General features: G+C 39.8%; 1 protein-coding gene across 9 annotated transcripts in view; it reads right to left on the bottom strand.

Annotated features, from left to right (window-relative positions):
• Nucleotides 1-15130, bottom strand: part of dus2 (dihydrouridine synthase 2) — an 84581-nt gene that overhangs the window by 58806 nt on the left and 10645 nt on the right. For 7 of the 9 annotated variants that reach the window (XM_052028273.1, XM_052028279.1, XM_052028277.1 and 4 more), the window contains exons 3-6: nucleotides 11799-11844; nucleotides 9476-9567; nucleotides 6721-6764; nucleotides 4712-4772 (exon numbers count right to left, since the gene is read on the bottom strand). In XM_052028273.1, the coding sequence (XP_051884233.1) occupies nucleotides 4712-4772; nucleotides 6721-6764; nucleotides 9476-9567; nucleotides 11799-11844 (243 nt within the window). The remainder of the gene's footprint in view (nucleotides 1-4711; nucleotides 4773-6720; nucleotides 6765-9475; nucleotides 9568-11798; nucleotides 11845-15130) is intronic. The other 2 variants (XM_052028281.1, XM_052028282.1) reach the window with 1 other exon arrangement.

Below are 15130 nucleotides of genomic sequence, written 5' to 3'. Positions count from 1 at the left end.
CATAGGCATTCTACAAATTCCTTCTCTTGGAATCCAATACCAATCTGATTTTCCCATTCTATCTGCATATTGAAATCCCCCATGACTACCATAACATTGCCCTTTTTACATGCCTTTTCTATCTCCTGTTGTAATTTGTACCCCACATCCTGGTTACTATTCAGAAGCCTGTATATAATTCTCATCAGGGTCTCTTTACCCTTGCAGTTTCCTAACTCTACCCACAAGGATTCTACATCTTCTGATCCTATGTCACTTCTTGCTAAGGATTTGATTTCACTTTTTATCAACAGAGCCACCCCACCCCCTCTGCCCACCTGCCTGTCTTTTTGATAGGATATGTATCCTTGGATGTTTAGCTCCCAGCTGTGATCTTCTTTCAACCACGACTCTGTGATGCCCACAATGTCATACCTACCAATTTCTAACTGTGCTATGAGCTCATCTACCTTATTTCGTATACTGTGTGCATTCAATACCTTCAGTCCTGTATTCACCACCCTTCTTCTCAAATTTGTCTCCATGTTGCCTGAAGTTAAATTCTTATCCCTTTCTAAACTTTCTCTCTTATCCTTTATTCTGGAGACTTCAGTAACCTCTCCTGCACTCTCCTTCCCTTTTATTTTATCCATACTTTTCCAATCTGTTGAACCCACCCCACCTACTATTTAGTTTAAAGCCCTATCCACAGCCCCAGTTATGCCATTCGCCAGGACCCTGGTCCCAGCATGGTTCAGGTGGAGCCTGTCCCATCGGAACAGCTCCCTCCTTCCCCAATACTAGTGCCAATGTCCCACGAATTCAAACCCACTTCTCCCATCTATGAACCAATCTATGAACCACACATTTAACACTCTGATCTTATTTACCCCGTGCCAATTTGCACGTGGCTTGAAAAACAACTGGATGTTTTCCCTCACATTTCAAATTCCTCTGCAGGTCAGATGAGATGTCCTGAACCTGGGCACCAGGCAGGCAACACAGCCTTCGGAACTCTCGATCCTTGCGGCAGAGAACTGTGTCTATTCTCCTGACTATATTATCCCCAATTACAACTACATTTCTATTCTCTGCCCCCTCTTGAATGGCTCCCTAAACTTTGGTGCCACGGTTCGGCTGCTCATCCTCCCTACAGCCCCCACTCTCATCCGCACAGGGAGCAAGAATCTCAGGCATGTTGGACAAGCTAAAGGACTGAGGTTCCTCCAGCGCTACCTCTTGGATCCCCCTACCTGCCTCACTCACAGTCACACACTCTTGTACCTGACTTCAGACCGAATTTGTTGTAGTTAATCTAATGGGTGTGACTGCCTCCTAAGGGGAGCGTCCGAGTAACTCTTCCCTCTCTGATGCGTCAGTGTTTGAAGCTCAGATTCCAGGCCATCAACTTCGAGCCTTAGTTCCTCGAGCAACCAACATTTGCTGCAAATGTGTTCACCAGGAACCACAATGGGGTCCACCAGCTCCCACATCATGCAGCAACAACACATATCAGAATAATATTGGTGAAGTGTTCTCAGCGCTGAATAAATTATATTAAAACTACAGTTATCAAAAACATAACATGCATTTACTTTCAGTAATCAACATGTCTTTAAAATTAGCTTTGTAGTAAAATGCTTACGAGATGGCTTTTTAGAGCAGCTTGTGGTCGAGCCCACTAGGGAAAAGGCAATTCTGGATTTGCCTTTTGCCAGTGTAAAATAGGAGTAGTGATGGAACACTGAATGGCATCTAGATGGTGCCATCTAATTACCGGTCTTCCTCTTTTAAATATTCATCTTGGGACCCAGGCATTGCTGGTAAGGCCAATATTTATTGCCCAAGTTGTCCGTCAGTGATGGTAAATGTATGTCAAGGGTAGGTGGTCAGATTTCCTCCTGTTGGAAATGGCCATGGCCTGACACTTTTGTGATGTGAATGTTACTTGCCACTTATCAACCAATGGCTGAATGCCTGAGTGTTGTCTAGGCCTTGCTGCATGCAAACATGGATTGCTTCATTTGCTGAGAGTTGAAAATGGAATTGAACACTGTGCAGTCATTAACAAACATCCCTTCTTCTGGCCTTATGATAGAAAGAAGATCATTGATGTAGCAGCTGATTAGGCCTCCTGTTAGGAACTCCTTCAGTGATGTCCTGGGGCTGGAAGGATTTCCCTCCAATAACCAGGATTAACCTTTTTGTGACCTGGTGCAAGTGGACCTGGCAAAACCCAAACTGGGTGTCGATAAGTAGGTGCCATTGATAATACCATTGACAATGCCTTACATTACTCTGCTGGTAAATGATGGTAGACTGATTTGGCAGTAATTAGCCTGGCTGGACTTCGAGCTTTTTCAGAACAAGACAGTCCTGGGCAAGTTTCCACATTGTTGGGTAGATGCCAGAGTTGCAACTGTACTGGAATAACCTGGCTAGAGGCACGGCTTATTCTGGGGTGCATGTTATATGGTCCTGTGGCCTTTGCCATATCCAGTGCTTTTGGCCATTTTTTCATATCACATGGAGCACATTGAATTGGCTGGAGCGGGCATCTGTAATGGTTGGAAACTTGGGAGGAAGCTGTGATGGATTATCAATTCAGGACTTAGCTGAAAATGGTGGTAAATAGTTCAGCCTTTTCTTTAACACTCACATGCTGGGCCCTGTCATCATTCAGAATGGGGTTTTTTTCTGGAGCTTCTTCATCTTGTTATCTGCTTAATTGTCCACCACCATTTATGACGTGATAATGGTAGAACTGCAGGGTCTTAGTTGTGAGATCACTTAGCTCCATCCATCGCATGGTGCTTTGTTGCTCAGCATGCAAATTGTCCCTTAATTCAGCCTCACTAGGCTGGCATCTCATCCATTTTAGACATGTCTGGTGCTGCTCCCAGCAAGCCTTTCATTGAATCAGGATTAATTACAGGCCTTCTTAGTAATGGTAGAGTGAGGATTAGACCAAGGCACGACATTATAGACTGCGGCAGCATACACTTTTGCTGCTGCTGATGATCCACAACACCTCATGGATGCCCAGGTTGTGGTTGCCACATCTGTTCTGAGATTATCCCATTTAGCAAGTTTGGAGTATCACACTGCAATATGGAGGGTGTCCTCGATGTGAAGAAGGGACTTTAATCGCCACTAGGACAGTGCAGTGGTCACTTCTACCGATGCTTTCATGGACTGATGCAACTGCCACAGGTAGATTGTTGGGCAGGAACATTTTATTCCTCACATTGGTTCATTCACTGCCTGCCACAGACCCAGTTGGGAAGCTATGTCCTTCAGGACTTGGCCAGCTCAGTCCAAGGTGGTGCTACTCAGCTATTCTTGGTAAAGTTCCCCAGCCAGAGTACATTCTACTTCCACTGCTTCTTCTATGTGTTGTTCAACTTGGAGGAGCATTGATTCATCAGCTTAGGGAGGATGGGAAGTGGCAATCAGGAGGAAGTTCCTTTGCCTATGTTGACTTGATGCCACGAGAGATTGTTGGGTCTGGAGTCAATGTTGATGACTCCAAGCGCTACTCCTGCCTTCCTATATACCACTGTGCCGTCACTCCTGGTGGGTCTGTCACACTGATGGGACAAGATATACCCAGGGATTGTGATGGAAGGTGCCTGACACATTTTCTATAATGTATGATTCTATGCGTACAATGATATCAAGCTGTTGGACAACTTTTCCAATTTAGACAACTGCCCCCAGATGTTTGTGAGGAGGACTTTGCAAGGTCATCTGGGCTGGGAACAACTTTGCCCTGTCTGAATTCAGTGCCAAGGTCATTGCCAGGTGGTCTGTCCAGTTTTGTTCCTTCTCTGCTTAAACACAGCAGTAATGGTATAGCTGTGGGCATTTAAGAACCAACCCCACAGGCTGGATTTGGAATCGTACATAGACCAGACCAGTTAAGAAAGGCAGACTTGCTCCCCTGAAGGATATTTGTGAGCCAACTTTTTTTTTGGGACAAAGCTCTCCATTAATGCAAAGCTGTGCTATTACTTGCTGGCATTCTGCCACCTAAACATCTTGTTTCCCCTTCTGAAAAGTGAACCTAGAGGAGGGAAAATCATTACTGAAATGGTCACGAGAAAATATATGTAAAAATTTTGACCAGTGCATAAAAAACCATCTTTAACCATTGGTTATGATTACACAGTGGGAAATGCACAGCTATCGATCATACAGAGGAGGCCTGGTGCCTCCAACAACATCACCTACCAAGCTACCAAAAATGAGTCTATTGGGGGCAACTCAGTAAGACAGATCTGACACAACAGTCTGACAGGTATTTGATTGGCCAGGATTATAAAACATTGTTTGGACATTTATTTTGGTGTACATTCAACTTTATTAGGTAATTAGCTTACCTTGAAGGTTCCGCCAACTAGAGAAAATAAGGGTATAATCCAGCTAACACACGTGTGAGCTACAACCCAATCTACGAAAATAATCAGGAAAACACCCAAAATGATTCCAGTGGATGCGGAGTAGTTGGCAGTGAAGTAGGTGCAGTTCTTAGCCACTGCTGCCACCTTGGTTGCTGTAGCAAATTGGTCCACAATGAACAAAAGCAATACTTGCTCAATTTGTAATGAAGATTTGGTTTCAGCATTATGGGTGCAAACACAGATCCATATATTCCATAATGTACAAGAGTATTTTTTAAAATCATATATAATTATTAATTATAATGGATGAAAGCAAAAGGCTATCTTACCTTGGTTGAATATTCTTTAGGACAGCCCATATTTACATCAATACCAGCTACATCATTTTCCCTGTATGAAAAGTTAAAAATACATTTACGCAAATGAAAATGTGTGCAAAATACTCTCTGACAAATGTTATAATTTTTGCATTCCTAACAATTTTTGATTACTTGCGACTGCCAACAATGTTTCACGTGATGTGCAATGATTAGCATGTGACACAAGTGAAATACTCAAATGCACACTAAACACAAGACTCTTGTTACCAGGCCAGCAGTTCACCATTGGATTGCTAACTATGAGGAAAAGGACGTGCTGTTTTACAGTAAGTCTATTTTTGCTACGGAAGCTATAATATTGAATAATGTATATTTTTTAAATCTTAGATTAAGCTTTAGTTGGAAATTTTGAGAACATTCAAGACATTTAACCTAACCTTCCAAGATGTTGCTCAGATGAATTGTAGCATACACACCCACCCAACTCTTTCTCTGGTACATCGACAACTGCATTGGTGCTATCCCCTGCACTTGTGCCGAACTTGTCAATTTTATCACCTTTGCTACTAACTCTCACCCGCCCTCAAATTCTTTTGGACCATTTCTGACACCTCTCTCCCTTTTCTGTCTCTCACGTCTCCATCTCAGGAGACAAACTATCTGACATTTCCCATAAACGCACTGACTCCCATCACCCTTTGTCAACTTCCTCTTCCCACTCCTTTCGCAGGGACCACTCTCTCTGTGACGCCCTGGTTCGCTCATTCCTACTCACCCACTCCTCCCTGTCCCTTGGCACTTCACCTGCAACTGCAGGATGTGCGACACTTGTCCCTACGTCTCCTCCCTCACACCATCCATGGACTGAAACAGCTCTTCCAGGTCAGGAAAAGATTCACATGCATCTCCTCCAACCTTGTCTACGGCATTCAGTGCTCTTGTTGTGGCCTCCTCTACATCGGCGAGACCAAACGTAGACTAGGGTGACCATTTTGTGGAACACCTGCCCTCTGTCTGCAATGGCAATCCCGACCTCCCGGTTGCACACCATTTCAACTCCCCTTCCCATTCCCACACTGACCTGTCTGTCTATAGTCCTCTCCACTACCAGGGTGAGACCAAACACAAATTGGAAAAACATTTCATATTCCACCTGGGTACTCTGCAACCCAATGGTATTAAAGCTGAATTTTCCATTTTCAGATAGACCACATGTCCTGTGTCCCTTTCTCTCTCTTTCTGACCCACACTGGTTCAGAAAACCCACACCCTGTGTCACCCAGTTTCCCGCCCCCACCAGGTTCCACCTGCCTCTCACCCACACACAATACCTACTGAGTCTCCTATCCCATCCCCCACTGATTCCATGTGCCCACCATCCCTCCCTTATCTGGCTTCACATCACCTTCTAGCCTCAGTCTCTAACTTCCCCCACCTTCACCTTCCCCACCTGGCTCCATCTGCCTACTATCTCTCTCCTCACCTGGTTCTACCTATCACCTGCCAGCCCCTCCCTCTTCCTCTTTGTACTGGCCATCTCCCCTCTACACTCTCAGTCCTGATGCAGGGTCTTGACCTGAAACATCAACCATCCCTTTGCCTTCACAGATGCTGCCTGACCCACTGAGTTCCTCCAGTAGTTTGTTTTTTGCTTTATATGATACATAAATTTACAACATTGCTGTGAATATTAATGAATGCAGGAGGTTTTCCTTCTCTATTTCTGTAGCTTTGCCTCTGCTTAATTTTGTTCTGAAGTCTGTGAAAAGCTTTAAAGAATAATTTCTTCATCAATATGTTCATGAGAAAACAGGATATTTCGTAGTAACCAAAAGTAGTATTGACCTTTTTACCAATTATATGTTAGGTGTTATATTTCTGATTTATTACACTGGACTTCCCAATCCTCAGTTTAATTCCACCCTGCCCACATATCACATAACTGTTTTCTTTAAAGCATCTCAGAGCAAGATCATTGAGCAGTTACTGGGATTGTAACTAGTAGCTTAAAGACTTACACAAGCTGTGCAACTGTCAGTGCTCTCTGAGCATCAGCTGTACCCTGCAACAAAAAAGTTGAAAAAAATAATTGGCAGATGAGTGCAGACAACACTAAGAAAGCTTTAGGGGCATCAACGAGTTTTTATATAAATTACCTTACTTTGCAAAAAAAAATGCAGCCATGGACCATGATGCCATCACATTCTTAGAAATACTGTTTCCAAGTTGTGAACTTATAGTAAATTTTGTGGAATTCATTTGATTAGTTAGACTCACAATGGTACACATCCTGTTTAAGCACTTAAAGCCAATATGCTTTTGAGGGACAGGAAATTCCAGGAAGTACTCTTGCCATAAAACAAAAAATCCTATGGCATGATTTTTTAAAGATGACCAATGTTCCTCCCCCTACCTATATCTAAAAATGTTACCAGCAGATTCATATTACTACAAGCTTGCCGTGCAGATATTGGCAGCTAAATTTCCTCAATTATACAGTAACTACACCTCCAAAAAGGTTACTAATTGCACATGAAGTGCTTAGGGACATCCCAAGTTCACAGGAGATGTCAAGTACAATAAAACAAAATAGATATACAAGTAGACTTGCACACCTTAATCAGCCATGCAGTAACACTGTGACCTTCTACTTCAATTTTAATAAATTACGTATTGCTTCCCTCATAAAACATTCCATATTTGCAAAACAAAAAGTAGCTTTGCACAGATTCAGCTGCTAGTGTACAAGATGTTTTTGACCTGGAATGCTGCACCTCCACTTTGACCTATTCTATTATTTCTAAAATAGTCATCGTAGAACTGTCACTTTGGATTTTTCAGAGTTTTGCCCTCAATGAAGGTCAGAGAGAGAAAGATCTAGTCACTGCATTCATTTCAAATCTGCTGAATAGCCCTAATGCAGAATCTCCAGGCCCCTTCATTTGTACAGGGATTGCACAGTAGACCAGGTTATCCGATCTGAGTTCAACAGGACCCAAATATATGTGTTAGGTTCTGGTTGCATATCAGGAAAAAGTCTACAGGCTCATATTGGCCATGGTTGGGTTAGGATAAGTTGGTTCATCAAACCATGGGAGCCGACCATTCCTTGGGATACCGACCAAGTAAATTCAGCAACGGGTTTCTTTTAGTAAGGTTAACATGAGCATGAAAAAAATATGGGGGGGGGGGGGGTAATATCATTCAATGATATCTGCCTCTTATTCGTTACCTTTCCTCAACCCAACTCTTGGATGATTGTAAGAAGGGTGGGGGAGGGAGGTGCCATGAGGAAATTATCTATTATGAAGCAGACTTTGGTAGGAATGAGCCATAAGCTTGTGCCAAAGTTGAAGGGAAGACATTTGAACCTAATTGAGCTGAAGTATTTTTTCAAAACATGAGAATCCTTCAAAGCATCTACAATGCATTTCTGATTGACCTTGACAACCTATGGTTAAAGGGGTAAAAGGGGGGGAAAAAAACGAAGGAATCATTGGCTGACCATGGACTCTACAAGGGAGTGTAGCCTCCATGTTTTTGGCAAATATGTCTCAGAAACAATTCTCGTCAACAATGCATGCATTGTAATTGAAGCTGATCTGAAAGTAATGGCACTGCATGTTGATTCTGTGGCCTTTATCAATACAGCAGGCAGGAGGAAACTCTCAGCTTGCAGTAACTGTGCCCCTTATGCCTGCCACATTGAAGGCTATTTAGCATCCAGGTTTTGAGCCAAATTTCTTGACTAAAGCTTTCTTAGTCATGGGGGAATATACATCATCATCTCCTGTTACAAATACGCGTGATCCTATTTAGTGAAAAAAGTCTTCAACACTTTTAACCAATGCCTCATTTGTGAAGTGGTATTTGTATCCTTTCACATATGATATAACAACAAACCAGTTCGAGTTTAGTTTCAGGGGATTCAAAATATATGCATGCTTGAAAGTGATGTTCCTAGGATCACTGCATATTTTCACTTTGTCCTTCCTCTTAAATTTGTTATTAGCCTAGATTTTTCGGGGTTCCAGAAAAGTGGAGCTCTTGGCATTTCTCCAAATAAACAATTGCCATTTTCAGGAGCCTGGAATAAGTGCTCTATTGGAAATTTCCTAGTCAAACCTGCTGCAGAACCCGCAAACTCATTCAGATTAACAATGATTCTACAGTAGACCCTGGCTACCCAACCCAAGTCTGACAGGACGTAATTATACTCATCAGCTTTAGGTCTGGACAGGAATCAAAAAAATTATGATTCCATAGGCTTGGACACGGTATGGTTCGGTGAGTTCAGTTTTAATTTGACACCCAAGCAGACCTCTATTATGAATCTGTGGCATTTTTTAAATATTATTTGTGTTTGCTGAAATGTTTTAAATTATTTAAAAATGTTTTTGTGCTTTAGATGAGTTTATTGTACTCTGATAAAAGTTTCATAATTTTAATACTTTTCCAAAATTCTTATTTTCATTTTTAACAGTTTTTAAATATTTCTGATGGGTTGGGGACTTTCCTGTCTGACAAAGAGTGCAGAGGAGTTTCACGAGTGCTGGCCTACCTCGATCACTGCTCATGCCTCACTCCTTAACTCCAGGGCCATCCTAGCCAGCAGGATTGCCTTGAAGGATCTGGCTCAGACAAATCCAGGGAAATGGAGAGAGCATGCAGGGAGTGCAGGCAGTGGACTCCACTGAGCAAAATCTCTGCCATTAATGGAAAAGGTTCACTTTCTGGATAACGGTGCGATAAATAGGCAACTCATCCATTTACCATTTGGAAGACAACATGATTCTTTTCTCTTTCACAGGTCCGAAAAACAACTCGATCGTCTGTTGCAACATAATCTATTGTGTCCAGAGCCTCTGAGGAAAGCAAATGGAAAGACTGGCTTAGAAATGTGGATGCATGACAAATCTGAAAACGACTATGATCAGCAGCATGCGGAAAAGAAAACAAAATAGTAAACTGGAAACTTTGTGAATCAATTTCAATGAATATTTATCCCTATATATGGTACAGTACTCAATATTCCTGTTAAAATCTAGGCTTGCAAATACAGGCAGTCCTGTACCCCAAGGATTTCATTCCTAACAACTGTCTATAAGACAATTTCTCTGCATGTCAGAAACATGTTTTCTATAGTAATCCATATCGTATCGTTCTATATACACGCTATAATTTACTCATTTCTTTGAATAATCATGCTCAAACTACCCATAATTAAACTAATTAATAACATAAAACATTATTATTATTACAAGCTTGAAAAAATCTTTGAAAATGTATGGGAGAATTTGCGTAAAGTTGGATTTCTGTAAATCAGGTCATTCATAACATGGGGTATCCCTGTATTTTATCAGATATCAACATACTAAAATCAAATTTTATGCTATTAGATTAGCACACTCTGTGCAGAACTAGCCAAATTTAAAATAGTGGAAAATTAACATCCAAATTCACTTATTCCCATGTTTTTAAATGTATTATGTTAATTCAAGATTCAACTTATTTGCATCAGGTCCCAATCACAAAACTGGCTATGGACCTAGATTGAAACTGAGAGATTCTACTGATCCTATTGGGTTTGGAAGGCTCCTTAAATTGTACTCACTTTCTAAGGTAAACAGGCATGCATTAAAACTTTAATTAGATAAAAGAAAATAATTTAGCAAAGAATCATCTTCTCAAACTATATCATGTTTAAACTTGGAAAAAATTAGGAGTGGGACTGTCGATCCTTCGCTTAAATTTGAAGATATTTGGAGTCCATTCATTCAATATTTTCACATGATGTAGATCCCCTTTCAATAACTTTCCAACTTGGAGGAACGGAGTTGACGACATAATATTGCCCTGTTTCTACTGAGAAATTTTAGCCCAGTTTTTTCTTTTTTTTTGTTGTTTGTTTTTTTTGAAATTTTTTTGTTTATTTAGTTTATATTGTTTACAATTTTTCTTATTGATTTGGTTTTTTAAAATTTATATAATAAATCTTTTCTTTTATATTATATTCATTTGCTAAGAGATCGTTGGATCTACAGATTTTTTTCATATTTTATTGTTCTTTATGATTATCTATACTATGATTGTTATCGTGATCTCTTTGTATTACATGTACAAATATTGATGCTATATATCAATCTGTATTAATTTGAAAACTAATAAAAAGATTGAAAAAGAAAGAAAGAATCATCTAAAATAACTAATGAAATTATTAAACTAGTCAGTATGTTTTTGTTATCAGTAATTTTAAACCTAGTTTTTCGTCAAGGCTGGATAATCAGTTAAAATGCTTATTTTAGCTGATAAATGTATTTTCAGCTTTATTAATAAATACACCAGGTATCACTCAATTGCTTGAAGGATTTTTTTTTAAACCAGAAAGGAGATAAAGAAGAAACAATCGTATTCCATTAATGGTACTCATTTGTGCTGTATCATGAAGATTTCATGTTTTGATAAGGCCAAAGCTTATTACCAGACGTTTACCAGAGCTTATTACTTGAGCTTTACCAGAAGCTTGAAAAGCAAACTAATCAGCACAGTTTGAAGTGCCCCTGTGGACAAGTTCTCAATTTAGGCATTTTACTTGCGTCTTATTTTGAATGCTGCCTAAATTTTGACTTACATCCAAACCACATCCTCTTTGAAATCTGCCCAATTACAATTTCATTTGCCAATCACTGTCCAGGCCAATCACTTTCAATACTCTCAAAATGGTACTCTTTCAATTATGTGCTCTTGCTCTAAATTGCTCATTGTCCTATTCCATAGCTAAACTATATCTTATGATACTATGATCACAGTTTCCTAAATGTTCCCCCACTGACACTTGACTCCCAGAACTGGATCCAGCAGTGCCCTCTGCCTTGCTAGGCAAAAATGTTCTGACAAAATTTTCCTGAATACACATCAGAACATCCTTCCCTTCTGTGCCCTTTGTACTATCTCAATCTACGCAGGATAGCTGATGTTTCTCATTATCACTGCTTGCCCAATTTTTATTGCTAAATATATGAAAAATACCATTTCTAAGAGGAAAGATGGGGGGAAACAGAAGACATATTAAGAAAAAATTAGTTTGCCAACTCACCATTGACAACTCTCCTACACTGCAACATTTTCAAATCAATCAATTCCTATTTAAAAGTGGGAAAAAAATGATTAAATTGAGAGCCTTGCTGCAATATTAATCATCTGCCAAATGAGTTCATCAATTGAATAACAAAGGATGTCAAAGGCACAGTTTAACCTGACTATTTTGCAAAACATTACCACAATTTATTTAAAGAGATTAAAATAATATGGTCGAGGTAAATGAAAGATCTTTTTGAGCCTTAGCATTGAGCTCTCCAGGATTCCTTCTATGCGACAGTGTCAAACTGCGATTTTTGTATCCCTACAGTTTTGCAAGCTGATTATTCCAAATTTTAATCACCTTTCAAAAAAGAGATTTTTAATACTTTCTTATACAATGCAGTGGTTTAAAGATAGTATGAAAAGGTTCATTGTTAACTGTAGCCTGTTATAGAATTTGTTAACATCAAACTGTGTTCAAAAGTAAAAACAGCAGGACAAATATATTGGATAATCTGCTGGTTGACTAATCCCCACTCTGCTCTCAAATCAATTTTCTCTCGGATAGAATAGGAAAGCAACATTTTAAGAAGAAATGCAAGTACTGTAGGTGCTGTAAATGTGAAATAAAAATGACAAATACAATAAGGAAACATTTAAGAAGGTTTAACATTTTAAGTATTTTAAATAGATACCTTTAAATCAAATATTTTAGAAACATAGAATTATAGAATTAAAATTATTTTTCTCCCAGGGTTAATTAAACCAAATGAATATTTTGCATTATGAATTGGCTGCTGATAGAATCCCACCTTTCTTGAATGAATGGTTACGTTTATTGTGAATTAAAGCCTTTACCACAGCTTCAGGGACCCAGATTTGACCTTGACTTTGGGTGTTCCAGTTTCCTCCCACTTCTCAAAGACATATTGGTTCGTTAACTGGCCAGTATAAATTACTCCTTAGTGTAGGGTGGTGTCAAAAGAATCAAAGGGAAGCTGACGGGCATGTAAGAGAAAGTAATTTAAAGAGTACAGGGAAATAAGGAGGGGGAATGGGACCGATGGGATTGCTCTGCTCAGATGCCAAACAGCCTCCTTCAGTGTCATAATAAGGAAGATAGTTCTGAACTTTGACCAAATGTTTGAAAGTATATGGTAAGATTCAGTTTCCCAGCACAATACCACATGTAAAAATACATATTAAAAAGAAGCATTATATGTAAATGAACCATGAATGACATTAGCAGGCTACCTTGCTTCCTACACAAGGAAAAACCCTCTAAGTATACATATATTGCCGAGAGCCCTGAATATTGGATGCTGGCTATTTTGGACAGGCATTCCAAACTTGGATGATTTACAAAAGTTCGGTAATACTTCACTAATAAATAAACCTCATTCATTGAACCCGTGGCAACTTTTAAACAATTACAAATTAATGGATTAAAATCAAATACCTAGGGGCCATCCCATTTGAATCACTCTAGTTATCCTTTGCCTAAATCACTAAGATCTAGTTTTATAGAAAATGGTTGACATTACCACAATGAAAGCTTCCTGATTTGATTACCATAGCAGAGCAATTGGGCAAACTGAGCAACTTAAATGTATAGCGATTCATTTAGTGAGCAACACACAAAAAGCTGGAGGAACTCAGTGGGTCAGACAGCATCTATGGAGGGAAATGGACACTCAAAACTCTTCATCAGGACTGGGATTCATTTAGTGAGTGTTGCAACTTAGCAAGAAATATTTTTTCCCCATGAAATCATTGCCAATAATAAAAAAACAGAATGCTGGGAATACTCAGCAGATTGGGCAGCATCTATGCGAGAGCAACAGAATTAACATTTCAGGTTGATGAATGAGGAAAAGTTTGAAACAAAAGTTTAAAGATACAGAGAAAAGGGAAGCCTAAACAGCTGGAAGTTGAGGGCATCCAAACTTTCCACGTTTGACATGAAATCCATGGTCCCCTTCACCCATCATATACCAAGTAATGAACCAAGTTAATGGATATATTCCAATATAAAATACTGATACTGGAAGTTCCATATTTCCTTATAACATACGAGGATAGTATGGCCATTCAAATTTGTGCTGTCTCACAGAGCAATGCCATTTCTACACCATCTTTTCCCCATAATATATATTCCCCACATTCCCATCAACTTGTCTCAGATTCGATCACTCAGCTACACACCAGGGGCAATTTACAGTAGCCAATTAACCTTCATCCTACATGCCTTTGGGATGTGGGAAGAAACTAGAGCACCCAGGGGAAACTTACGTGGTCACAGGGAGAATGTTCAAATTTCACACAGACAACACTCAAAGTCAGGATTGAATCCAGGTCACGGGAACTGCAAGATAGCAACTCCACTAGCTGCACTGATGTGCCGCTGAAAGTTAGGTGGATGCAACTTGCAGTTTTTCCATTGTACAATCCAGATCATTGTTTCTTCAAACATACAATTAATAGCATTTTAGGATACTCTTGACCTTTCACCTAATCTATCCTCCTTCTCATGCCCTGCTTAGTGCCCCGATACTACAAATCCTCTGATATTTTTGTTCAACCATTTGCAGAAACTCAGCTGCTCCCATGAGTGAAAACGAAAATATTTGTCCAACCAAACTTAATTTCTGGCTCCGAAAGTTTGGAGGTGTACTTTTAGGTCAGTGAGCTTTATTCCAACTTGAAACTCTTAATTATAATCTCAACTTTCTGCCAGGATGATAATCTACAAAACAAACCTTCCCTGAGATCACAACAGAACATTGTATACCTTCTGACAAAACTGCCATAGGCAACTAGGAAAAGGGAGAAACAACAGTACTGATTCAGGACGACTGAAGTGGTTAAGACAGAAAAGTATTCTATTTGACCCATCACCCCTCGTTTCCACTTTCATGAATGATGCAAATGTTAATGGAATTGGAAAGGGAGGAAACAGGATAGAGAAAGACAGAGAGATCAAGTGAGGGGAGGAGAGTTAATGAAAGGGGAATAAGAGTGTGTAGGAAAGAGAAAAGGAAAGCAAGAGTGAACAACTACAAGAAAGAGTACATAAGACTGAGGAAGAGGAAAATATATGAGCAATAGCAGGTTTATTAAATCAAAATACAAATACATAGAGGGGAATAACTGGTCAATCAGCACCTGAAAGGAACAGATAATTCGGTGATTAATGTGGGATGCTGGCAGGAGTGGCCTGGAGTTGCAAAAGGGAGTATCAAGTAGGACTAGTCACTGCTCACCACTGATGGGAGCCACTGGACATAGCCAGTCATCATGCTTGTGAAAATCCAGGCAAAACTCTTCTGGTTTAAAATATAGCAAGTT

This window comes from Pristis pectinata, chromosome 13 (assembly GCF_009764475.1).
Source record: "Pristis pectinata isolate sPriPec2 chromosome 13, sPriPec2.1.pri, whole genome shotgun sequence".
NCBI classification, from domain to species: Eukaryota; Metazoa; Chordata; class Chondrichthyes; order Rhinopristiformes; family Pristidae; genus Pristis; species Pristis pectinata.
The sequence above is the reverse complement of the archived record's forward strand: the minus strand, read 5'-3'. Positions and strand labels throughout refer to the sequence as shown.